Genomic DNA, 25,285 nt, shown 5'->3' on the forward strand with positions numbered 1-25,285 from the left:
TTATTTCATTAACAAGATATTCTTTCATTTAAAATTTCCATAAATGTCACTAACTTTCAGAGGTTTAGTAAAATTTAGAAACGGATTAGAATACGAGTCACAGGTCTAATCCACCGAATATTAATGGACGGTAGTCTAGCATTAAGTATTTTATGGCCGTTAGGTGGTTTGCTGTTGCTTGATCGTTAGTTTTGTATGTGGCTTTAAGTATCTGCCATTTTGCGACTCGTAAACATATCGTTCTGCGATTAATATTCGATCAATTTTATCAAATGTTACATCGTGGTTTCTTGTGCAAGGTTTCGCTCGACGATCTTGTCGAGCTAACCTCTACATTTTGCGCATAATTGAAAGAGTAGAACGATTCAGAGTTTTTCAACGATATACGCTACTGTGCCAGTTTTTTATGCGTTGCGGTATTAAGCAGTGATTCATTTATTGCACGGTAATGAAATTTATGTCATATCTACATACATATGTATGATTACATTTTGCATACTAATAATTTGATCAAGGTTTTTTTTTACGTTTCAAGTAAAGCGTCATCGAGCAACATTATATTTCGAACACAACACTAACATTTTTATTATTTATTTTTATTACCATTTTTGTACTTTCTCTTGAAATTCTTTTTATTACCAATTGAGATGCAATGTTGATTAACTCCAATACTATTATTTACAAATGCTTTCTATTTGTACAATTTATCGATAAAACTGTTTAGTGCGAGTATATACAAGATGTGTACAGAATTTATTGTCTACAGAAGTTTCTACATATATTTATTTTTAATATCATTACTCCTTTTTTTTTTTTAATTGAGTATATTTTAACTTATATATACACGTGTATTTGACTATGTTTTTCAGAATGATAACTTCCTGTTACCAAGGACTATTAAAGAACTAGTATATATTTGAAAAGTAATATCTGGGGTTTTTTCTATTGACTCTCAAGATGATGGAAACTGATCCTCCTGAATTTGTATCTAAAGATGAAGAAATTGATTATTGGGTGGATCTTACCCATCAGATGTTTAAAAGGTAAAACATTCTGTTATAGAAAATAAATGTAGATAATGAGAAAATATATTCATAACCTATATTATAATCAGAGTACAGTAGATTACTGTAAAAATGTGTACAGTAGATTACTGTACAAATGATCCATGTTATAGGAAACTGTAATATAAAAACTAAATATACATTATATGCATTGTAAAGCCTAATTTTTGATTATGGTATGATCGATATATAATTTGAAAAACTTTCCTGTAACATGGAATATACTTAGTATAAGTACAGTTATTAATAATTTATTAATACGCAGAAAAGAAGATGTCGAAAGAGAATTGGAAGAGTTTCAAGAACATTCTCGGATGTTAGAGAAAGAATTAGAAGCATCTTTAGAACAAGCAGAAAGAGCTAACAGAGACTTAAGGCAGAGGAATGCCCGACTTGCAACAGAGGTAGAGCAATTAAGAACGAGATTAGATAAGCAAACTTCAGATTGTGTTATGTTTCAATCACAAGCGCAAGATTTGCAATTACAACAGGAGCAATTGATGAAATACATCAGAGAAATAGAACAGAAAAATGATGATTTAGAACGAGCGCACAGGTATATAATGAGTCTTATAAGAAAAATAATATAAATAATATAAATTTTATAAATATTAGACAAAGATAGAATATTATTTATCATCATCGGATACATATGAGCACATTTGAATTTAGGGACTCCGTGTATAGGTCTAGATTTCTTTTTTTCTTTTGCTTATAGTATAACACATTGCTGAAAACTATACTATATGACAATATACTACTACTAATATATATTTTTAAAGATTCATTATATATTACAGGGTAAATAGAGTAACGGAAGAAGAGATAGAAGCTAAATTTAACTTGGCAATAGAAAAGAATGCTCTACTTGAATCGGAACTTGATGAAAAGGAGGGCTTAAAGGTCATAGTACAAAGATTAATGGATGAAATTAGAGGTTTGATTGATGACAGTTGTATACATACATTATTTTTCTTTCTTTTTCATAATTAGTACTCTGTATTCTTAATTGATTATTATTTTATAGATTTGAAACAAGAGATTCAAGTACAAGAGCGACATCAACCAGATAACGATAAGACAGCAGATAGAGTTCGTAATCTTGTAGATAGTAATAAACTACAAGTCGAACTAGAAACGCATACACCACCTTCCAGTCCATTAGTTTCGCAATCTGTACCTTCAAATAATACAGCTTCATCATTGAAAAGTAAGATTCATAGCGCTTTTCGTAAATCTAGACGTATACTTTTTTTTGGAAGTAAGAAAAAACTTTCCGCAAATCTATAAAACAAATTTTAGGTTTTTGCAGAATAATTAGTAATTAATGTTCTTAATTAGTTATTACTTCAAAGTAATTTATGTGAAACATGAATTGACTACTTCCATTTTTTTTTTATTATTCATTCAATAACATGATTTATCAAACCTTGCATTATTCAAATTGTAAATTATTATAAGTAAATTAATATTTGACATTATATTAAATTGTAAATATAATTTTGCTAAATATTAAATAAAAATTTATTTTTAAGCTTGTATTTCCAGTTTTTCAAGTTCATGCATGCTTTCGATCTGTTTATTTGAATGTTAGATTGTATTTAATATAATATTTGCCGCTCAGGTTTTATTTTTAAAGTAATATATATTTTTTCTTATTTACTATTAGTTGGAAATGGAGTAGTTGGAGGTGTAATTGGCAACAACAACAACAATAACATAAATCCGCCATTGGCACCATGTACCAGAATATTAGCAATGAATATGATTGGAGACCTGATGCGAAAAGTTGGAGTGAGTACAATCATTTAGTTACTAGGATGCAATAGTTCTTTGTAACAGAAAAAAATGAGTGCTGTTATTAAAGCTTAAAGCATGGCCTGTATTTCCTTGTAATTTTGTAAATTTCGTGTATTTATATATTTATATCATATCTTGTATATAAATTAGATTTGATTGGGAAAGAGCATTTAGTATACTTTTATTTATACATATAAATATATATATATATATATATATATATTTTATTTTTCAAGCATTCCATAAAACTATGTTATTTTATTTAATTGATGATACTAGTATCTTTTCTTTTTTATAAGAATGTAGTTATTATTAGTAGCTGGTATTTTGGTAGCTTGACAGGTGGGTCTGCATGGACTGTAGGAGGGTGAAATGTACATGTCCAAATGGAAAAAAATCAAATACTATTCCGCCAAATAATGCACCATCCGTTCAAGTTTGTACACCTGCACAGTGTATTAGACAACAACCTAGACCAACCAAATGCAGACAATCTTCGTGATTTCGTCATTTAATTATTTTCCAACTACTAATACAGGTCTTTATTCGTTTTTCTTCTTTATATTTTTTTTCGTTCTCCAATGCTTTCACTCTATACTTATTTACATTATTGATGGTAAATATTTAAATATCTATTATTATTATTATTTTTTTTTTATAATACTTAGTATTTCATTCGTATTTCAATATTTTTCTATTTATATGCTAAATAATAAAATGCTCGTGCATGTTTTGTTACATGGCTTTGAGAATTAAAATTGATGTATTGCATGTTTTATTACATTAGGATTACTTTTTAATAATATTTTTAATTTCTTTCATTTAAATTGTATCCGAATTTAATTCTTTTTCAAATCTAGAGAGAACTAATTCATTAACATAAAAAAACTATGCTATATTAACGCATTGTGTGTTTGTTCTTATTTAGTATTATTTTTTTTTTATTTAAAAGATCTCATAAAAAAAATTAATTATTTCATTAAAAAATAATTACTATGCAAGAGATTAAAATTATGTATTATATTTTATTTTTAGCTACTCTGATATTAACTCATATAGAATATTTATGAAATACTTCACTGACAATCAAAAATTTGTTTATGGCAGGCTTTGGAAAACAAATTGAATACATGCAGAAATGCGTCTCGAGAGGACCAAGCTGTACGTGATCTCTACAGGTAACATTTCTATCAAACTTTCACATGGAATTGTGCTGTTCTTTATTTGTGCTGTTGTTGCATAACCTGGAAAAGTAAATATTATGTACCTGCAAAATTGTTTTATATATAACATGTAATATATTCAAATTAAATAATTTTGTCAAACTAATCAATCAGAAAGGTACATAATACTCTAGCAACATGAAATAAAGTGTACTTATTGTTAAGTTAATTCACTGGTTGTGTATACACTTTCTAGCGCTTTTTATGAAATAATTCATATAGAATTTTTAATTTCATATTATTTTAGTCGTATAGCTTTTTAATTTCTTTCTTTAATATGAAAGAGATTAAATGATACTATGACAGTCGCATAGATTTTTATTTTAGTATTTTGAACATAAATTGTAAGACTATGTTTTTATATAAGAATGCTTAATAATTTTTTAAATAAATTTTATTTTTTGTATTTTTATTAATTTTTAAATTATTAGATGATACTTTCTAAATTTCATAGATAAATATTCATTTATTTTCCCTTTTTTTTTATATCTCTGCTGTAAAAAGCATAAAGATAACTCCGTAATCTGAGAATTTAAAAGCTTGTATCATTGTATTTATTTACTATCTGAATAATTGAATATTTATAAATCAGGAAATTATTTAAAATTATTAAGTATTAATAAAATGATATATTATATAACATTATAAAATTTTTCTTTGCAATAAATCAAATATCATTTCTAAAATTTAGGATGTTTGATAAAGCACATTTTGTCATACTAAATTTTCTTTTTATATCTTACACATTATATACAAGATGTCTGAGATTTTCACATTTCGCAATGGTGTCAGCATATTCTATGCACAAAAATATGAAAAAATATTATATAAACATGAATCTAGAAAAACCTTAGACATTCTGTATATATATTATTTGTCATTATAAAAAATTAATACGTGTAAAAATATTTTTACAAATATATGTACATAACATTAATTTTTCTTTCACAAGACGTATGCTTCATTACACGCATTAAATGCTTGTCGTATGCTTATTTTTTGTTTATATATGTGGATAACATCTTAAAATATTTACTCCCAAATATCACATGTATTTATTGTAATGTGATGTTGATAAAAAGATTTTATTTCTATTACGAAATTTAATTTTATATTATTTACTTTATAAGTTCTACAGTGTATTTTTTGTAGTAATTTATAATTTACTGTACATTAATATAAAATTTGTTATAAGTAAGAGTTGAGCCACTAATTCGAAAGTAATCCTTTTGTTGTGCCACTTCATTCTACTTTAATAAATAACTCGAACTATTAATTGCAAATAATATAAAGATGTATGTAAATATATGTGGCTCAAATAACTAATTAGATACTAAATCATTGTCAACACGTAGTGCAAGTAAGATTTGTTTAGCAGTTACAATATATCATTTGCATGAATTTTATTTGAAATGAAAAAAATTGATTCTTATTTTGTCATATTCGTGTAAAAAGAAATTAATATCTGACGACTGCATAAATATATGCTGTTAACATCATGTAAATCGTGTCTTATTTTATAACGTCACTCGTGTATATTTATGCGGTAAGTTGGATTGTAGAAATTAAATAATTTACTATATTAAAATAAATAAAAGATAGAACCAAAGTGCTGTTTTGTTATGATATTAAAGTAACAAAAAATTGTTGCATTTGTTTGATCAGGAGTAGACGACAAGTGAGAGGCGCAGCCTCAGGAAACAACAACCACATTCGATTGTAACAAGGTATTTTTTTGTGCAACAATAAGCCTAAAAAAATGTGCAATTACGTTTAAGAATTGTTGCTTTAATAAGAATATTTATTAATTAATAGAAAAAATTTTTAGAGATTGATACGATTGTGTCGATTAAAATTACATCTCTATATAATATGTCTATTTTGGACAAAAAAAAATATTTTTTACTATAACATGACAAAGATTTATAATTAGATATTTGGCATATTTATTAGATTTTTTGGCTGATAATTACTGAAACTAAAATTTGATTTATATCGTTGATAGGACGAATAAATGTTTCATTATATATATATATATATATAAATATGTATATGTAAGTGATTATTATAAAACACAAATGAAAGCTAATTACTATATGCTATTCGATAACAAAACTAAAATACTTTTCATCGCAGCAATAACAAACAGATATATATATATATATAATAATTATTTTTTTTCTTGTAAAACACTTTTATAAAGTACGTTTGAATTTAATTGCAAATTAATACATCCGACTTTTTAAATGGTATTATTCAAATCTGTAAATAGAATTAGTGTCGTATAACAAATATTTAGGCAAGATATATATATATATATGTAGGTATATGGACTGTTTTCATTATTTATATTGTAGTATTCAAAATTTAATTGAAATAAATCACCAATGTTGTTTTTAATATTTAATTTTAATTTCATTAAAAGAATTGTTTGTTATTATTCTAAAATTATCTGTAATAATAATAATGGTAATAATAATAATTATTATTAGAACTAGAAATTTCATTGCAATATTGAGAATAATATATACACATAAGTATATACACTCTGCATTCTGCATAATATTGACAATATCTTAATGTTTTTTTATTTATTTTACTGGTTATTTATATGTAAGTTGCATATCAGTGCCATTAGATATATAAAAGATACATTTTGTTAGATAAAAAATGTTTTGTATTATTATCTATTATTATATTATATTTCGTATGCAATAATGGTATTGTATTTCAATATACTGACGGAATTATGAAATATGTTTATTTCAATATATTTAAGTATATTTCAATTATAATACAATCTTTATATAATAGTAATTATTAATATATTAACACTTTTATTTATCTTTTAATAACACGTGTAACACATGTTACTAAAATATTAGTTCTAAAGAAACATATTTTTTTCATTGATGTAAAGATATATAGAAGTTTAATGTTGAAGCGATGAAAAATAAATGATGAATATCTTGAAATTTTAACTTAAAAGGGTCTAGTTATAACTATTACTTATTTAAATATGTTTGATTATTATAAATAAATTTTCTTTAAGGCTGTGTAAAATATTGAAACCATTGTTGGTGGCATGGACGATATCAGATATAATTCTTAAACAATTTTGAAAAACAAGGTCTCATTCAAAAAATAAAGATTACAGAATAGTTTATTCTTAAAAATCAAACTTTTTTATAAACAGGTCAATATATGAACCCTTAAATATCGCAATTTAATGACAAAGTGATCTTTGATACTTTCAAAATAAACAGCTCATATACAAAACTTAAATTCATTTCATTTTTCTATTAATTTTTGAAATTTCACAGTACTACGTTGGTGTAATTTACAAATAGCGGCAAGTGGTCCAAAGTGGTAAAACAGCGCCAAGACCAAATCTCATCGGTGCTAGAATGTTAAATTACAATTAGCTATATTCCGAAAATAAATCTGATGTTTAAAATAAAATTACTAGGCGCAATATTGGAGATTGAATGTGTTGAGAGAGTATAGTATTTTCGTTTTATTTTCGTACGTTCGACATTTGTTTGAATATTCAAATCTAAGATGGCACTCGTTATTTCGTTGTTAAAGCTAACATTGGCTTAACACTTTAGTCGGTTTCTCCTTTCTTCATCTCTTTGTGAAAATCGGGTAAGTGTGAATTATCAAAAATATAAATCTTAAAACGTAATTTATTCTAAAATGCAGTTTATTCTAAAACTGTGTTTCGGAACTATTTATGAAGTTATAAAGATGATTAAGTTTAGTAAAAAGTCCATTTGTGTTAGGGATTATTTGCTGTTCACGATATATGGTTGATCAAAAATATTTTTTTATAGAGTTCAAATTTGGCTGTTATTAATTGTTTTTGTCGTTTCATGTTATGAAAACTTTATATTCTTATAAAAAGATGTGAATGGACTTTTTACTCGTCCTAATAATAATATTTATAAAGATACTGACCTTGATTTTCTATTTTTAATACAATGGCCAAAAAAAAAGACTATTTAACGTTTTGACTGTCATACCGAATTTACATGATCGCTCAGGACGCCATGTTAGTATTTTTATTATTCAAGATTTCATAGAAATAAATCTTTTATTTTCGATGTTCCAATAAAAATTTGTAATTGTTCAATGAGACATTTTTTACTTCAAAGTATATTCTAATTAGCGGTAATGTTCAAAATGCATTAACTGTAAATTTTCATTCAATTTTTATAATTGTAAATATTCAAATGCGCTGTTGACCAATGACCATCATGGTGTCATATATGACCAACGTAGTAGTCAAAATGTTAACAGATTGAAACACAAAAAGGTTTTAAGTTACGTTTAAAATGTCTCTAACTAGAATGTAAAATGTTTTTGAAATTTTTAGTTAGATTAATCCAATAATATGTAGAATCTAATATTAACAAATCGAAAATCAATTGATAGATTGTTTGAAAATCAATCTCTGTTTTTAAGTGGATTAATTAAAAATACATATTTAATATTTAAATTTTAAATTTTAATAAACGTTAAATATATATTATCAGTTAATCTCCATTTGAATCAATTACTTTACGTGTTATCCCAGCATAATCAATAAACAAAACAGTCAGTGCCATCTGTGGAGATTATAGTGACCTTTATATCGACATTATTCGGGTGTTCACATTTTACGTCATAGTGGATGTGTTTTGTTAAAATTCCGTCCCATTAAAAGATTGTATTTATTACCTGTTATAACCAAAGAATTAAACAAATCGGTCGGGTTTTGAATTACTAAGATCGATTTTTTGATTAATCGATTACAGATTGAAATAAAATATCTTTACTATTTAAATCCGTCTATATTAATTTATATTTATAATAGAGTGTGTGCAATAGTTAATAGTGAAACTTATTATTTTTCACATTACAGATTTTTCCTAGATTTGTTTCTTACGTCTTATTTAAATATCCGAAATGCTTGCTGTTCATTCATTATTAACTAGGCGTATTGAGGATGGGGATAAGGTTTCAGAGATTATGAAAGATTTCAATACAAAGGACAATGATTTTGATCGCATAAGAAAAATTCTCCAAGTAATGGTACAGTTCGATGTAACTCCTAAAATTCCATTACTAACAAAAGAATGTGTTCTCTCGACAAAATATCGAGACATGGGAAACAATTTGTATTTTCGAAGTCCAGCTCCAAAAAAGATCAATGAAATAATAATTAATTATACAAAGAGTGTAGCTCATGGAGCACCTTTATCAGAAGAACTTGGTATGGCTTATGTCAGTAGATCTGGTATTCTATTATATTTGAGACAATTTAAAGACAGTATTAGTGATATCGACAGAGCATTAACCTTCAATTTGCCCGATGATATAAAACTCAAAATATATTTGCGAAGAATAAAGTGTTTGTTGGAGTTAGGACAATCTATAGACGATGATTATACCAGGGCGTTTAATATGATCCAAGAGATGCCAGATGATCATCCTAAAAAACAAAAATCCAAAGAGAGATTAGACTGTTTAAAAGATCAACTAACGAAAATAGACACTCAAAATATACCAAACAAACAAAAGTACAAAATAAAAATTCCAGTAATTGAATCTCCAAACGTAGAAGTTCCATCTGCATCAGATGCAGTTTCTGTTGTTTACAATAGTAGTAAATATGAGAGACATATTGTTGCTGCCCGCGATATTGAACCTGGCGAACTCATTGCTGTAGAAAAAGGCTATTCTCATATTGTAGATACATCACGGGTTTATAGCCATTGTACAAATTGCTCGGACTGTTGTTTAGCACTTATACCTTGCGATTATTGCTATATTGCGATGTATTGTTCAGACAAATGCCGAGATGAACACTGGCAGCAATATCATGAAATAGAATGTCGTGTATTTTCTATTCTGTACGAAATGTCAGATGTCGGTGCCTCTACGTTTAATTGTTTCTGTATAAGACTCGTATTAAGAGCATTTAGAGAATTTGGAAGTATAGAATCTTTAAGAAGCAAAATTCTTCAAATTGAGAAAAGAAACAAACAGCTTGGTAATTACAATTTATAACATATTTTTTCAACTATTAAATAATAGTTTTATCTCTTTTTTTTACTTAGATTTTTAATTAACTATTTCTTTAAAGATCCTAGAACACAAGGATTTGATTCCGATATGAAGTTTCACAGTGATAAATATGCAAGTATATATAGTCTTACAAGAAATGTTGAAAAAAGATCATCTTTTGACTTATTTAGAAGAGGCTTAAATTCTTGCGTTCTTTTGTATATATTGATCCAGTATTCCAAGTTTTTTGGAGACAAAAAAGGAATAAAAGTATCCGAAATAGCCCAAGATGAAGATATGATATTCATTGGTGGTCTCATATTAAGTCATCAACAAATAATATCTAGTAACTTTCATGATGTAATTATTTGGTTTCTCTGGTTTCTACTTATTTTTTTTGTCCATATTGTAATTAGAATTACATTACAGTTAGAGGAAATACGTGGTTTTGATTCTTCAAGTAAAGGAATGATATCTTTGGCATTTTGCAGTCTGTTTAATCACAGTTGTATGCCGAATGTAATTAGATATCCTGCAAAGACAACCATGGTTGTGCGTGCTTTACATCCTATAGCGAAAGGAGAACAGGTATTTATTTATTCTAGAATCGTAAGTAATATCATTCTATACTTTTTGTGAACAAAAATTCTATATAAAATTTATTCTTTACGTTCTTTTAGATTTTTGATAATTATGGTAATCATTATGCTATAACGGTAAGATCAAGAAGACGAGAAGATCTTCTATCAAACTATTATTTCTATTGCGAATGCTTACCATGCCGAGAACATTGGCGTACAAATCCTGAACTACTTTCTGTCGAAGTATGTATCATTTATGAATTCAGTTATATCTTATAAATTATACAGGGGAATCTATAACTGGTGATACAATCAAGCAGACGGTGATTCTACACGAAAAACTAAGTAAACAATCCAGAATAAGATATATTCGTATAAGACTTTGTTTTTAAAAAAAATAAATTTGAATATTTGTCAAGTGAGCGTGTACTAATGCATTTTCAATTTAGTTTTTCATGTAGAATCATCTCATGTTCGCTTGTACTACCAGTTATGGGATATCCTATTTACAATTTTTACTTTTCACGCAAATTTTTTTTTTTTTTTGTAGGAATTGTTAAAACCACCGATTAATAAATCGTTCATTTTAAAATCCTTGGAAAATCTCAATAATTACATCCTTTTTATTGCTTCTGCAGATTCGAAAACTATTGAAGAGAAACAAGATATAATAGATTCTTTACGTAACATGTTAAGAATATTATATGAACATTCTTTATATCCTTCTGTAGAATTTAGTAAGATTTCGGAAACTATAAGACATGCTTATAGCATGTTTGGCAACGTACATTTTTTCCCTCCAGTAAAAAAAGCAAAACTGGACAAATGATTTCGTCATAAATTTTTATCAGTGTGTTTACATATATATATATTATCTTTTTATATTAATTAATTATTTTATGAAAGAATATTTATAATCAAAATTTTATAGTACTGTAACTGATATTTCATGGAATGTATTGAAAAGTAGTTTACATAGCTAATTATTTTATTATATATTCATTAAATATTATACATTGCAAAAATAAACTACTCGAATTCTTCTATTTTCTGAGGTAGATAATTCAATAATAAAACATACTGTCAGTACTAATACAAATACGGATAATATCCGCTTGAATTGCATTTGGACATTACATTGTAAAGTCTCTTAATATGTGTAATAAGATAATGAATATTTGTGGAAAAATAATTACTCGAATAATATATCCTTAAAAATATATTATCATTAATAAATGTTAAAGGATATTCAAATTATCCGTAAATGACTTGTATCTACGTTACTGTGGTTGCTTTGTGTATGACCGAAATATTTTATAATAAGAACAATAAATTTAAATATTCGGTCTTTCATTGACGTATTTGGTATGTGTTAACAAGCAAACATGTGAATTTTGACATTCTCCAATTTCGGTCTTTCGTGGTAACGTATACACGCCAATGTGTCATATTTTTCTTCTTTAATAATTATGTCATTAATTATTATTGTCAATTAACTTTTATATGTCATTAAATTATGTTGTAAATACTGTCAAATTTCATATTTCTTCTGCCAAACTTAACGTAAAGTTACCGTTAAAACGGAACGATTACGTTAACAATTCAATAGACATCGTTAACAGAATTATAAGTCCTATCGAATATCCCTTTACCGAGGCAGATGATGTATCTTTGTTTTTAATTTTATTAACATATTCTGTATCTGTGATAGATAATTTACTTTCGTTATTAACTTTGTCAGAATATACTTCGTGAACGTAATTAATTCTCCAATTAACACCAGTGTAAACAGGACTATACTTCTTCAAATATTGGCCAACCACATCTGCTATGGTAACACCTAAAACATGATAATGATTAATAAAAACGACGACCTTTCGTGAAATTTAAAATAAAAATCAATTAACCGTACCTATTGTAGTAAATTCAAGATCTTTTAACATCTTGTAACCATCTCCTCCGTTATGCATAAAATCATTTATCAGAACATTGTAAGTTGCAGTTTTATTGAGATCACTATAACTTGGAATATTACAAGCGGCACATCGTACTTTAACGGAAACAACTTTCGAATTAACTGGACGAGAAATATTATATAAAACCTGAAGGCCAGAAAATTGAAGGAATGCACCAAATAAATTATCCGAAGAATTGTAATGAAGATTATATACGCTCCATTCTAACATTGAAAGCACTTGTTCTCCTGTCATAGAAACTTTGAATATGGTATTACCAAATGGTAGAACGCCAAGTACATCACCCATTGTGATCTAAATGTTATTTATATAAAGAAACGAGAGAAGTTCAGAAATATGTAAGATAAATCAAAATAGATGGAACGTAATCTGAAATATTAACCTTATCGTTTAAGTCTCTAGTAATAGACGCTCTAATACTTCCACTATTCTGAACAGCAATAGCAGCGTCGGTCCATTTTCCTTTGACAAAATATTCCTGGGCATTCTGAAATCGCAATAATTGATTCGTATCTTTGAAATAATAGCGACAATAGCAATATTTTTTATTACGATCTTACGTAATCGACAATAGCATCTGTAATGAGATTTCCTAAATTGCATTCTTTCTGCCTGCAAGTTTTACTATCGCCGTCGAGCAATACGCGAGTCCTTCCAATTTCCATCGAAGTTATATTATCGATTGCAGGCCTGAGTATATCCAGTTCATTGATAATGTCAGGCGCCTGTTAGGAATCGTCTTTAAAAATAACATAAATATCGTATATAACTACATTATTCATTGTTATCATTTGAAAGCTTACCTGTTCGATGCTATGATCTACGAGAATCGGATTACCCTCGATGTGAGTAATTTCACCATTTAAATCGAATGTAACGCTAAAGTTACCAAGATATTTGGTATAAGCGTATGCTTGAACAACATAGACTCTTCTGCCATTGTTTTGTATTATTTCAGTAGGATAAAAACCTTCTGGGTGTTCGATGTCAGGTTGTTTGCCACGATAAAGAAAAGTATTGGTATGTCCACCGATGACAAGATCGATGTCCTCAACTTCTTTGGCAATTTTTTTATCAACGTTGAATCCGGAATGACCCAAAGCAATGAGAATATTGACACCCTTTTTCTTCAATTTCTTAGCTTCCTCACGAATTGCTGGTATTTCGTCGTTAATTATCACATTTTCCGTGCTCGATAAGATCGTTGTCTCTGGCGTGAGATAACCGATCACACCGATTTTCGTACCGTTTATCAACAAGACCGTACTGTTTGCTAATTTCGTCGCTTTTAACTTCGGCTCTTTCGATAGGTCAAGATTAGTTGCGAGAACGGGAAACTCTGCATTCTCGATGAAGGGTATCAAACCGTTCACACCGTCATCGAACTCGTGGTTTCCAAGACTCTGCGAAGCGTGATAATAAAGTTAGAGAAATGTCTAGCTTTCAAGATAATTAACGGAATAAGGAGGAACGAATTCGACATTGATACTCACTATTGCATCTGGCGCGAGAATGTTGAGAAATTTAACCACTATTTTCCATTTGTAAATATTATACCAAACAGAACCTTGATAAGTATCACCAGCGTTCAAAAATAACGTTGGTATCGACGAATTTCTAGCTTGGCGAACCAATGTTGCTATTCTGGCGAAACCACCGTAACAATTACCCGCTTTAACATCCTGTTTGGGACAAATTGGTGCCGACATTTTGGAAGTTTCTTCGAATCTAAAAACGTTATAAATTTTTTTTCCTGAGTACACTGAACTAATTGAAGAAGAGTGAGAATTTTATTGTTAATTGGCATTCGTCGATTTTTACATATATTATCTCACAGATTCCCACGATAATAATTAAAGTTAAAGATTAAATTGCAGTTTAATTGTTATATATGTATATGTGATTCGAATTGATTCGAACGTTACGTTAATGCATAGTTAAAACGTAATTTGTAATTTCTATTATTTAAATTTTTAATTAAAATGATTTCAAATAATACCTGGCGTGCATATCATTAGTGTGAACAATGTGGAAAGTAAGACCCCCATTTTTATTCTGCGAAGATACAGGATTTCCATAGACCACGTCGTTTGTTACCGTAAGTAGTATGAAAATCGTTGAAAACGTACGTAACAGTAACACGAACATTGTTATGACTCATTAATATTGTATCTTATTAATATTAAAATAATTGCCTTGCAACGTAAATATGCTGATAAACGTTGTTTTACGACTTGTTGAGACCTTCTTTATTGCAGTTAGTTTTTTTATTATCGATATGTTAATAATAAGTTAGTTGATTGTCCTTGGTATAATAAAACCTTTTAAGAAGTTTTTCTTTTAATAGTTCGTTATTATTCTGTAAGATAAACATTTCGATTTAATAATGTTTTATGAAATATGAAGAACAATTTGTGTCATTTATGATACAAAAATATATTTTACGTTTTCATTTAAATATTTTATAGGAAATAAACGAACGAAACGATGCCAAGCGTCACGGTCTATATATTATGATATTCGATAAATAATACCTATTATTTTATTCGAATGAGAGAATTAATTCAATGCAATGATTTATTTCTTTGACAACAGCGAGTTTATCTTTAAATATATTTATATTTAAATAATACGATTTTTTTCGATATATATATAACATATATTACATAATACAAATATATAACAAATATATGACATATGTTCCATAGAATACGTGTTAATTTAATAAATTAAACATCGATAATAGAGCCACTTGTTCATTTTTCTCTAGAAGAAAAAAAAAGAAAAGAGAGAAGAGAGAGAAAGAGAGAAAGATTAAAATTTACCTTAAAAAATAGATAAATCAGCTAATTCCAATTGAATTTATTACAATTAATCTTTCACTTATTATTCTTCATATACTTAAAATCAAACACTAAAGTATCACGTGCTAACACTCTCAGATATTTAAAAAATATATTAAAAATATATTGAAAAGAATAATCGATCTTTTTTGAGGGATATATGTGCAATTTTTAAAAAAGATTAATTATAAGTAATAATTGCAGTAAAAACGAGAACGAGCACGTGGCAGAAAAAAGTAACAAAGAAGTTGAGACACGATCGAAGTTGCGACACATACACATATATATATGTATGTATATATATGTATATGATCGAACAACGTGACGTTTAAGTGTGATTTTCGTGTAGGTTTATTACAATTTTCTTTAACACAATGAGGAGGAAAAGGAACACGCGATTCTTGAAGAAACGAACAGAGTCAACAAAGATACGTTGTGATTTTGCCGAGGGACGAGCGTTGACTGAACATAATGGACGTTTGAAAAGATGGCGGAGGTGGTGATTATAGCGTATTTTAATTTCGAAGTAGAATTGTCGTCAGAAAGAAAGAGAGGGGCAAAGTCGTTCCGTTTGTTCATGAACAGTCCCTTTTATTCAAGGGTTGGTAAACCGCTTAATAAAAAAAATAACTCGAGGCATTTTGTTGGATTTGGTTGAATGCCTCTAATGGATAAACGTAACTCGTTATTATTTTTCGTTTATATTAATTAAAAGGCCGTATATAACTTTTTTCTTTTTTTTTTTTGCGTCAACTAGAAATTCTTGTTTTCGTTCGAATTTATTTTTACTTTTATTTTATTCGATAACAAATCCTGAATTGTTCGTTTTATTTTCATTTGCTTGTCACGTTTCGCGTGTCACGCAAATAAAATGTATGATATATAATTCGTTTTGCAACCTGGTCGAATTATTAAGTTTTCACAATTTACGTTCAACGAGGAAAATTATTAAGCCGGAACAAATTTATTTTCCTATTTATTTTTATCGATTTTCTTCGGAAAAAAGATAAACGTTTCGTCAGTCGTTGCAAAACTCTCCATGAAATTATACATTTTATATACGTAAGTAATGGTTGTTAAATTAAGTCTTCTTCAATCTTCAGAGATTCGGAAAATTTTTTCTTTATCTTTATATTCTCGTCATTGTTATTTTATCCGACGCTTGATAAAACGATTTAAAGGCTTAAGAATCGTGTGCATATTGCGTTTAAATTGAATAAGGAAATTGCAGAATACGAAAATAAAAAGGAAAATAAAAGAATATTTAACATTGATCGATAATCGAACGTACATTCAAAGTATCGCGCGGGCGAGCTACATTTATTTATTTATTTTCAATATTTACGAGTTACGACTTCGAGTTATTTGTAAAATATCGCTCGAGAAGTATCTCATTAAAGTTGATTTTTATTATCTTCGACCGATCGGTAATAACTCGAAGTCATTCCTCACGGCAATCTTGTTTTCATTGTAACAAAAAAGGTAGAAAGAGAAAAAATAAAAATAGGAAAATTACAACAATAACAACAAAAAAAAGCTCAGAAATCATATCCGGGTGTAGTTGTAAAAACGGAAAAAAAGAAAATTGATTTATTTGTTCTCTCTCGAACGAGATCGAAGAGAGGAGTTAGTTTGGTGTTTTCATTTTTGGCCGATACTACATACTACAATATATCTACTTGAATTTCTTTCATCCTCATCATCATCATCATTTTATTTTTCGTTCGGTAATTTCACTCGAAATCGATCATAAGTTATTTCTTAGGTTCGTGCATGTATCTTCGCGGTTTTTTTCAAATGGGACCAGCGAATCTCGATTCCTTCGATCGTCGACGATTAGCCATGGAAAAAAAGTGTTGGGTTATACTTATGTACGTTCGATATTTTAAAATTACTCCTTCCGATGGACTTTGTATCTACTGTAAGATAAGAATTTAAAATGATTTCTAAATTGATCATGACGCAATTGCACTCAAGGTTGTATTTTTAATGAATGAAAATGAATATGCTCGATGCTATAATAACATTTACGATTGTTGCCATTTTGTTTTATGTTATTTTATTTATTTATTTTTTTCTTTTCTTTTCTTTTCTTTTCTTTTCTTTTCTTTTTTTTTTCTTTTACCATATCGCGCAGGTAACGAAATTTCGCGACAGTTAAAAACAACGAAAAATTGAGGAATGAAGAAGATAATGAGATAAACACGACATTGTAATTTTGTCTAATTTGTTTTTAAATATTAACTTGACATTGCCATCGTTGATATAAGCAAAGCTTCGCTAGTAAAACACTTTATTATCTTTTAGAATATATCTCGTAAGTATCATAGTCACGGTCTTACGAAGCGTGCCACGGCCAAAATTCGAATATAGAATTATTCTTTTGTCAATGTGCCAATAAAGAAGAAGCCCTCTCTCTTTCCTGTTGCTTTACTCTCCTCGACTTGGCATTTTTTAAACAGAAACACTTCGAAACACTTGAGTAATTAATACGATTTTTTCTTCTTTTTTTTTTTTTTTCTTATCATGTTCTTTAATTTGATTGATCGATTAAATAATTAATAATTTCAACGAATTTCATTCGATTTTATTTCGAATTATTATATTCGATTTTCTTACCTTTCGTAGTTCCAGATTTTTGTAGATTTTCGTATTCACGTTGACACAACAATGCCAATGCACAATTGACTCGGTTACACTAACACGATTATATAACCGAGTGTTTTAAAATACACTGATAAGAAAGGAGAAAGAATCGATGAAAGATAATGAAAGATACAATGTGAAAAGCAATGCAAATTTTGATCATTCTCTGATCATAGGTTTCATGCTTATTAATTTCGATACGCGAAGCAAACGCGATCAATAATTTTTCGTATATTTATGATAATTTCTCAAACAGGTTTAATGAATGCGGAACGGTCACATGATTGCTTATAATTTCCTAACTGAATACGTCATATCGTTATCTTTTTATTATTAACAATTTTATGTATTATTTATAAATGACGAGAATTAGCGTAATTTAACGACTCGAAAATATTTTCAAATATTTCAAATGGTTTACCTGCATAAATCCGTACGCTTTATAATAAAAACTCGATATGCCACGCATAGTTCGACTTTTATGCGTTGATTTATAGTTTCGATATCTATTTTTAATGATATATTGATAGGTAAGTATGAGAGGTAGACGATAACCAATGGTATTCGTTGTAGACAAAGAAACTACGTTTAAATTGCTTGATAAAATCTTTCGACATCCGTTTTATCGTAACTTTGTATATATATATATATATATATAAGGTGTACTAAGTAATTGTATTTTAATTTTGTTAATGTTCGATTGTACAATTGTGTGAATTGTTACACTCGTGAAAAAAAATGTCTATAAATCTACGACAGACCTTGTCAAAGGATGGGATCAAATTTCTATTGGAAATATTTCTTATTTCTATCGATGAAATTTCTTTACATAGTTCTTGGATATCGTATTGATTATTAAAGAATTGTCGAACGATTGATAAGTAAAATTTGACAAAAGGAATGGTGAAAGATAATTCGTCGTTATCGAATCTAACGACGTATGAGTTTTCAAGATAATTGTCATAACAGCATATAGATAATTGGTGGGACGTCTTGTATAATGAATATTTGTGATAATGGATGTATTTGCTTTTCCATGGAAGGCGTTAAGATGTATCGTTGTTGGTTGAAGGAAACAGTTCTTAACGAACATTCGGTGCTGACAGTTGATTTACGATTGTATGCTCATTACGGAAGGTAAGAGAGTGCAAGTAAGTTTCAATTTTTCTATCAAGGTCTCCAAATTTTCTCTTCGATTCTTTCCCTTCTCTCTCTTTCTCTCTCTGTCTTCTTACAAATATTCAAAGGAAGGGATTGTTTTTGTTTTCTTTTTTTTCTTTCTTCTCTTCACTTTGTCTGTATCGAAATGTCACAATCGAAATTTGAAACTTACGAGTTTCTTATGAACGGACAATTACTTTTACTACTTAGAATCGTATTTCTTACGTGGTGTCAGTATATAAACGATTGTTCGATTACGCTAGTAATAAATTATTAAAATGACGATTACGTTAGTGATCGAATAATTTTATTCAAGCTGAAATTTATTTTACGAATATCGGACGAATGAGAATGTAGGTTGTTTTTTATTTACGTGGGGGGAAAAATAGTAATAACAAAAATATATAATAAATTGTTATACTTTACCGATAATGATATTTTGATAATATCGTCCTTTTTCCTTTTATTTTCTCAAATATATATTTGTAATCCATTTTGTTGTGTACACGTTTCTGACGACCACGTTTACGTTAGTCACCGCGAGTATTTTCTTTAAATTATTCGATTCGTTGGTGTCACGTTTATTATTTTTTTATAGGCACACTCGTACAACTTATAAATATATTCGAAATATATTTTGGAAAGAAAGGGGAACGTTTTATTATCGTTAAATTAATTCGAGTGTAATTTAATTTCAAGTATCAGGTAAATAAAATGAAATGATATTGATATTGTGGCAATATTTTAAATAATATTTATATTACTCTTACTATTTAATATCAATTTGTGTTCAACAGTCGTACAGTTGTCGAAAGCAACATGTATACTTTGTTGTTAATAGGCATACTGTTTCAAACATGTTTGGGTTTTACCGGTCGTGGATTGGTTTATCCTGGACAGACCGATTTTTTTGAATTATCTATCATACATTTGAATGATTTTCATGCGAGGTAAGAGATCTAATGATTATATACAATTACTTATCTAATTAATTACGAAACACTCGTCATGTTTCTTTCGTATCATACGTTTCACGTAAAGAAAAAAATCTCGTGATTACCGTCGTATATTTTATTTATATATTTACGTCTTACATAATCAATTGAAAGTGAATATAGAAATTCTGAATTAATTATCTTAGACATAATATTACATAATTATGTAACACATGTAAGTCTTGTTTATATACGCGTAAGATTTTTATTCTAATATAAAAACGAGAATTAATTTAAATATAATAAAAAAAAGTAACAAAACGAACCTCATTTTTGAAGATTTCAACAAACCAATCCAAATTCCGGAATTTGCCATCGAGGACAGGAAAAGGATTGCGTTGGTGGAATTGCAAGAGTGTATACTGCTGTCAATCAATTGAAGAATGAACGACCGAATGCTATTTTTCTAAATGCTGGCGACCATTATCAAGGTACTTTGTGGTACAATGTTCATCGATGGAATGTAACGGCTACATTTATGAATATGTTGCCTCACGACGCTTTGGTAAATTATAATTAATGAATAATTATTGAAATAACATTCTAATCTAAAGTATCTTCGATCTGCAGACGCTTGGGAATCATGATTTCGATGATAAAATAGCTGGCGTAGTACCTTTTCTTAAAGCTATGAAAGCACCTGTTGTTGTAACCAACATCGATGACAGCGAAGAACCTTCTATTCAAGTTTGTTGCATAGCCATTTTTTTACCTTATCTTTTTCTTTTGTACGTCATTTCAATAATTTTTGTTCGTGTTTCCAGGGTCTTTATCAAAATAGTACGATCATCGAAAGAGGAGGTAAAAAGATCGGAATAATCGGTGTCATTTTATCGACTACGAACGTTGGTATATTCTTCATTATATTATTCAATTAATAATAATGAGAAACAAACAAACAAAAAAGTGTTCCAATATATTAACGACAATCATATTTATTTATTAGACCATATCGAACACAGAAAAATTGAGATTTTTGGACGAAGTAGATTCCGTTAACGAGGAAGCCCAAAAACTCAAGAATCAAGGAGTGGATATTATCATTGCTTTGACTCATTGTGGTTTAATCATAGACAGAATAATGGCTGCCAATTGTCCACTTCTCGACGTTATTGTTGGAGGACATTCGCATACTTTTTTATACTCTGGTTTGTTCACAAAAAAAACAATAATAGAAAGGATTAGACATCAATGAAGTTTCTCTGTTGTCAGTTTTAAATTAACGTAAAAATACATTAATTAGGGAAACCACCATTCATCGATTTACCCGAGGATGATTATCCGGTGATAGTAACGCAAGAAGAAACTAATAGAACGGTGCTTATCGTACAAGCAGCTGCTTTTACAAAGTATGTGTGTGTAATTGGTTTATATCTTCTTAATTGTATAATATCATCCATCGTGTTACTATCTTATCGCAGATGTCATGTCAAGAAGCCAATTTACATTAGTGTTACATTAATTTAAAATACATTCGAATTAATATTAAAATAATAATTTATTTATCTCTCTCTGGTATTATATAAATTAAAATGAAATATAAATTACTTGATTAGTTTATTTTGCTATACTTATGTTAGATATCTCGGCAATTTGACAGTGTGGTTTGACGAGCAAGGAGAAGTTGCAGACTGGGAAGGGAATCCAATTCTCTTGGATTATACTATCGAAGAAGGTAAGAGTTTGAGGAAAAAAAAATGAAAGATAAGGAAGTTTTAAGTAAATAAAAATCAATGATTTTTCGAACAGATCCGGATATCTTAAAAGCATTGGTACCTTGGCAAAAGGATGTCGATGCAATTGCATGGAAACAAGTTGGCAAAACTAAAGTTTTCCTTGATTCTAAATGTAAAGGGAAACAGTGCAACTTGGGTAACTTCATAACAGACGCTATGGTCGATGCGGTAAAAAGTTTTTTGATATTCTTATAAGATAAAAAAAAAACAAATCTTTTTCCTATTACTTTTTCTCTCAATTTCAGTTCGTAGATATGGCAGAGAACGAAACATATTGGACTTATGCGGCAGTATCATGCACCAATACAGGCGGAATTCGTGCCTCTATCACAGATTTTACTGTAGATATTACTTACGGTGATTTATTGATGGTTCAGCCTTTTGAAAATACCTGGGACACTGTCGAGATAACTGGCAGCTCTATCAAATACGTAATATTTTCTATTTATTTATCTAGTATCTCTATAAGATAAGGTATTAAAGTTTGAACGTTATCAGGATTATATGATTGTGAAATAAGTAGTTTGTTTGCTGTTAAATTTAAGTGGATTGTTATCAATGTTTGCTTGCATCAAACAAACATACACTATTAACAGGATTATTGATTGCGAGTCTACTGAGTGCAGAAGAAAATTACATTACTTGAAAACAATATGTATATAGGTCACAATATGTTTTTCAGTTGCTGGAAAATGAAAGAATTATGGTTTGGTCCGGACTCAAAGTAATTTATAATATGACGAAAAATGCACCCAGTAGATTGGTCGATGTTAAAATAAGGTAATCTTGTATTTAATTAACATCAATATTCAAATATTATTTCTCATATTAACGCGTTGACTGTCAAGCAAATTTTACATGTTTTTTAAAGGACACATGATTCAAAGATAATGTATAAAACAATATAATAACGCCGGTCACGGATGACCCCCATGATCTCATTGAAAGAATAAAACCAGGTTACAGGTGATCCGCGTGATGGTCAACGTGTTAATTGCATATTGTAAATTTGTACGTAAAAATTTAAATATTTTTGTTTAGATGCCGTGCTTGCGAAGTACCAAGATACGAGGATGTTGTTGACGACGAATGGTACAGAATAGTAGTTCCATCTTTTCTGTATAATGGCGGAGATGATATTAAAGTTTTTAAAGAAATGGGTCGAAACCATAAAGTTGGTTCGTATGATATTGATCTTTTTGAAAAATATGTACAAAAGATGAGTCCCATTATAGCAGAAACGGATAATCGTGTTAATTTTCTTTACGTCCACGACGAACATAATGTATACATATCGTGAGGGATTAGATTTTATAAATTCTGTAAATAAAAATCATCTTAAAATTGTGGAAAAGAAAATGTAGAAAAAAGAAACTTTCTCGAGATGGATTTCATAAGAGATTCTCTCTCTCTCTATCTCTCTCTCTCTCTTTCCTCTCTTTCGTTTTCTTTTACGGAGAGAAGTCAAGAATCGTGCGGGACATCCTTAAAGAAAGCAGGAAATGCTGGTCGCTTATCTCGCGGTATCTCGAGATCGCGGCAGGTGAAGCATTTAAATAATATATCGAACAGGTGAAATAGCAGCTGTTCGTCCGCATCTCCTTGGCCCTCCTCGCGCGCAGGACGCGTGAATCTCTTTGTGGTGCCGCGGAAACGTTCCTTGAAACTTCTTCTTCTTCTTCTTCTATTATTTTCTTTTTTTTTTAATTAATATATTTATGTATTTATTTTTATATTTTTAATTTTAGTTATATTTTTTCTCATTCCACTTCTTTATCTTTTTCTTGTATTACATGTCCATAGAAGTAAAAACGCGCCAACAATGCGTACGCGTAAATTCTTTCGACGAAAGCCTCGTTCCTCGAGATGCGACTCGAATTATAAATAGTATCGTGATCCTCGTTTCCATTACCTTTCTCTTTCTCTTGATAAATGTTTTTTTTTCTCGACCAACAAGATGTATCTTTCTCTCTCTCTCTCTCTTTCTCTTTCTCTCTTTCTTTCTCTTTGACTAAATGTATAATATATGAATAATTACTCTCAATACTTATATTTATATTTATGTAAAATGTATATATTCATAAATTATGTCAAATCAACGAATAAAAAATAAACTTTCTACTTTTACGTGCATAGAAACCTTGAACTGTTTCTAACTATTTTACATGTATCCGACCAATTATTTCAATCCTTTATTCGAATAACTAGCCAGCAGTATTCTCGCGAACGATTGGTCGAATTTGAAAAATCCCGCGAATGCGGTATCGCATTCGATTGGCGAATTATCATCGGGGAAAAACACGATTCGCGAAAGGTTTTCGAGAAAATCCGCGAGGAGTCGTTGCTACGACGAAGAAGGATCGAGAAGTTTCAAACGATGGGGAAGAAGAGAATAAAGGGCAGGTGTTAACATTACTGATGACGTTTCTAAAGAAGTAGTAGGGATGTTTGATGGGACGTTACGAAGGTAAAAGGAAAATAAAATTGGAAGGCGGGTCCGTTTATTCTGTCTTTTGGTTAGTCAACCGTCCTGTTTTATCCTACGTACGTATAGCGACAGTGGCGACATAGAATACGTAGTGGGAAAAGGAAGAAGTAACATTCGCCAGTGTTTCGAAAGACGCGCGTTTCGATAGATCGAGTCTCGACTGTATTTTTAAGGAGCAAGCAAGAGCGAATCTAGTCGAGCAGTTTGAGAGTTCTGGATTGCGACGTTTTACATGGTCTAACCTGAGAGTGGGGAGAAATGAGAGAGAGAGAGTGAGAGAGATAGAGGCAGAGAGACAGACAGACAGATAGGGGTGAAGTGGTGATGGTGGTGGTGGTGATGATGGTGGTGGGGAGTATGCGTTTGTAGCTTTCGACGTTCTTGCCACGCCAGCGAGACGTAACTCGCAGAGAGACGACGTTCTCCTGGAGAGCGCGTCGGAGGAGCTCTCGTATTGGTTAGATTAGAATTTCTTGTAATCGTGTTCGTATAATTCGCGAAGCTGGCCCCTCGCGTGTGTGATATACATACTTACGTACAATATAAGTAAATATATACAAATATATAACGTACCACAGCACACACACTACATATAAATGTATGCATATTTTATTTAAAAAAAAAAAAACGAGAAAGAGATAAACTTTTAGTGTATAAGTCTATACGTGTATCGAGAAAGAGAGAGAAAGAGGGAGAGAGAGAAAAAGAGAGAGAGAGAGAG

At 29.3% G+C, this 25,285-nt stretch overlaps 4 protein-coding genes across 5 annotated transcripts; 3 read left to right on the forward strand and 1 right to left on the reverse strand.

The window, feature by feature from the left end:
- The first annotated feature begins 131 nt into the window (after window positions 1–131).
- Window positions 132–5,854, forward strand: LOC122526247 (nuclear distribution protein nudE-like 1-B). Of its 2 annotated transcripts, XM_043649538.1 has the most exons (8): window positions 137–445; window positions 870–1,043; window positions 1,330–1,620; window positions 1,865–2,001; window positions 2,092–2,274; window positions 2,734–2,858; window positions 3,972–4,042; window positions 5,753–5,854. In XM_043649538.1, the coding sequence occupies exons 2-8, from the start codon at window positions 958–960 to the stop codon at window positions 5,808–5,810; spliced, it is 951 nt and encodes a 316-aa protein (XP_043505473.1). In that variant the 5' UTR covers window positions 137–445; window positions 870–957; the 3' UTR covers window positions 5,811–5,854. The 2 variants fall into 2 exon arrangements, with proteins under 2 accessions (XP_043505472.1, XP_043505473.1); XM_043649537.1 differs by lacking the exons at window positions 3,972–4,042; window positions 5,753–5,854 and adding an exon at window positions 3,199–3,430 and having other exon boundaries at window positions 132–445.
- Window positions 5,855–8,662: 2,808 nt separating this feature from the next.
- On the forward strand, window positions 8,663–11,548 carry LOC122526381 (SET and MYND domain-containing protein 4-like). Its single transcript, XM_043649760.1, has 6 exons — window positions 8,663–10,124; window positions 10,218–10,270; window positions 10,373–10,498; window positions 10,568–10,726; window positions 10,819–10,962; window positions 11,270–11,548. The coding sequence occupies exons 1-6, from the start codon at window positions 9,038–9,040 to the stop codon at window positions 11,546–11,548; spliced, it is 1,848 nt and encodes a 615-aa protein (XP_043505695.1). The 5' UTR covers window positions 8,663–9,037.
- A 760-nt stretch (window positions 11,549–12,308) lies between these two features.
- Window positions 12,309–14,843, reverse strand: LOC122526382 (protein 5NUC-like). Its single transcript, XM_043649762.1, has 7 exons — window positions 14,695–14,843; window positions 14,189–14,423; window positions 13,499–14,098; window positions 13,256–13,420; window positions 13,078–13,182; window positions 12,632–12,989; window positions 12,309–12,559 (listed from the first exon to the last, which is right to left on the reverse strand). The coding sequence occupies exons 1-7, from the start codon at window positions 14,841–14,843 to the stop codon at window positions 12,309–12,311; spliced, it is 1,863 nt and encodes a 620-aa protein (XP_043505697.1).
- Window positions 14,844–20,026: 5,183 nt separating this feature from the next.
- Window positions 20,027–23,430, forward strand: LOC122526274 (apyrase-like). Its single transcript, XM_043649583.1, has 12 exons — window positions 20,027–20,050; window positions 20,143–20,295; window positions 20,620–20,845; window positions 20,911–21,027; window positions 21,105–21,185; window positions 21,287–21,488; window positions 21,584–21,689; window positions 21,921–22,015; window positions 22,090–22,244; window positions 22,322–22,507; window positions 22,759–22,856; window positions 23,118–23,430. The coding sequence occupies exons 2-12, from the start codon at window positions 20,165–20,167 to the stop codon at window positions 23,374–23,376; spliced, it is 1,656 nt and encodes a 551-aa protein (XP_043505518.1). The 5' UTR covers window positions 20,027–20,050; window positions 20,143–20,164; the 3' UTR covers window positions 23,377–23,430.
- The last annotated feature ends 1,855 nt before the right edge of the window (window positions 23,431–25,285 follow it).

The sequence above is a fragment of the Polistes fuscatus genome, unplaced genomic scaffold (genome assembly GCF_010416935.1).
Source record: "Polistes fuscatus isolate 324 unplaced genomic scaffold, CU_Pfus_HIC Scaffold11, whole genome shotgun sequence".
Lineage (NCBI taxonomy): Eukaryota > Metazoa > Arthropoda > Insecta > Hymenoptera > Vespidae > Polistes > Polistes fuscatus.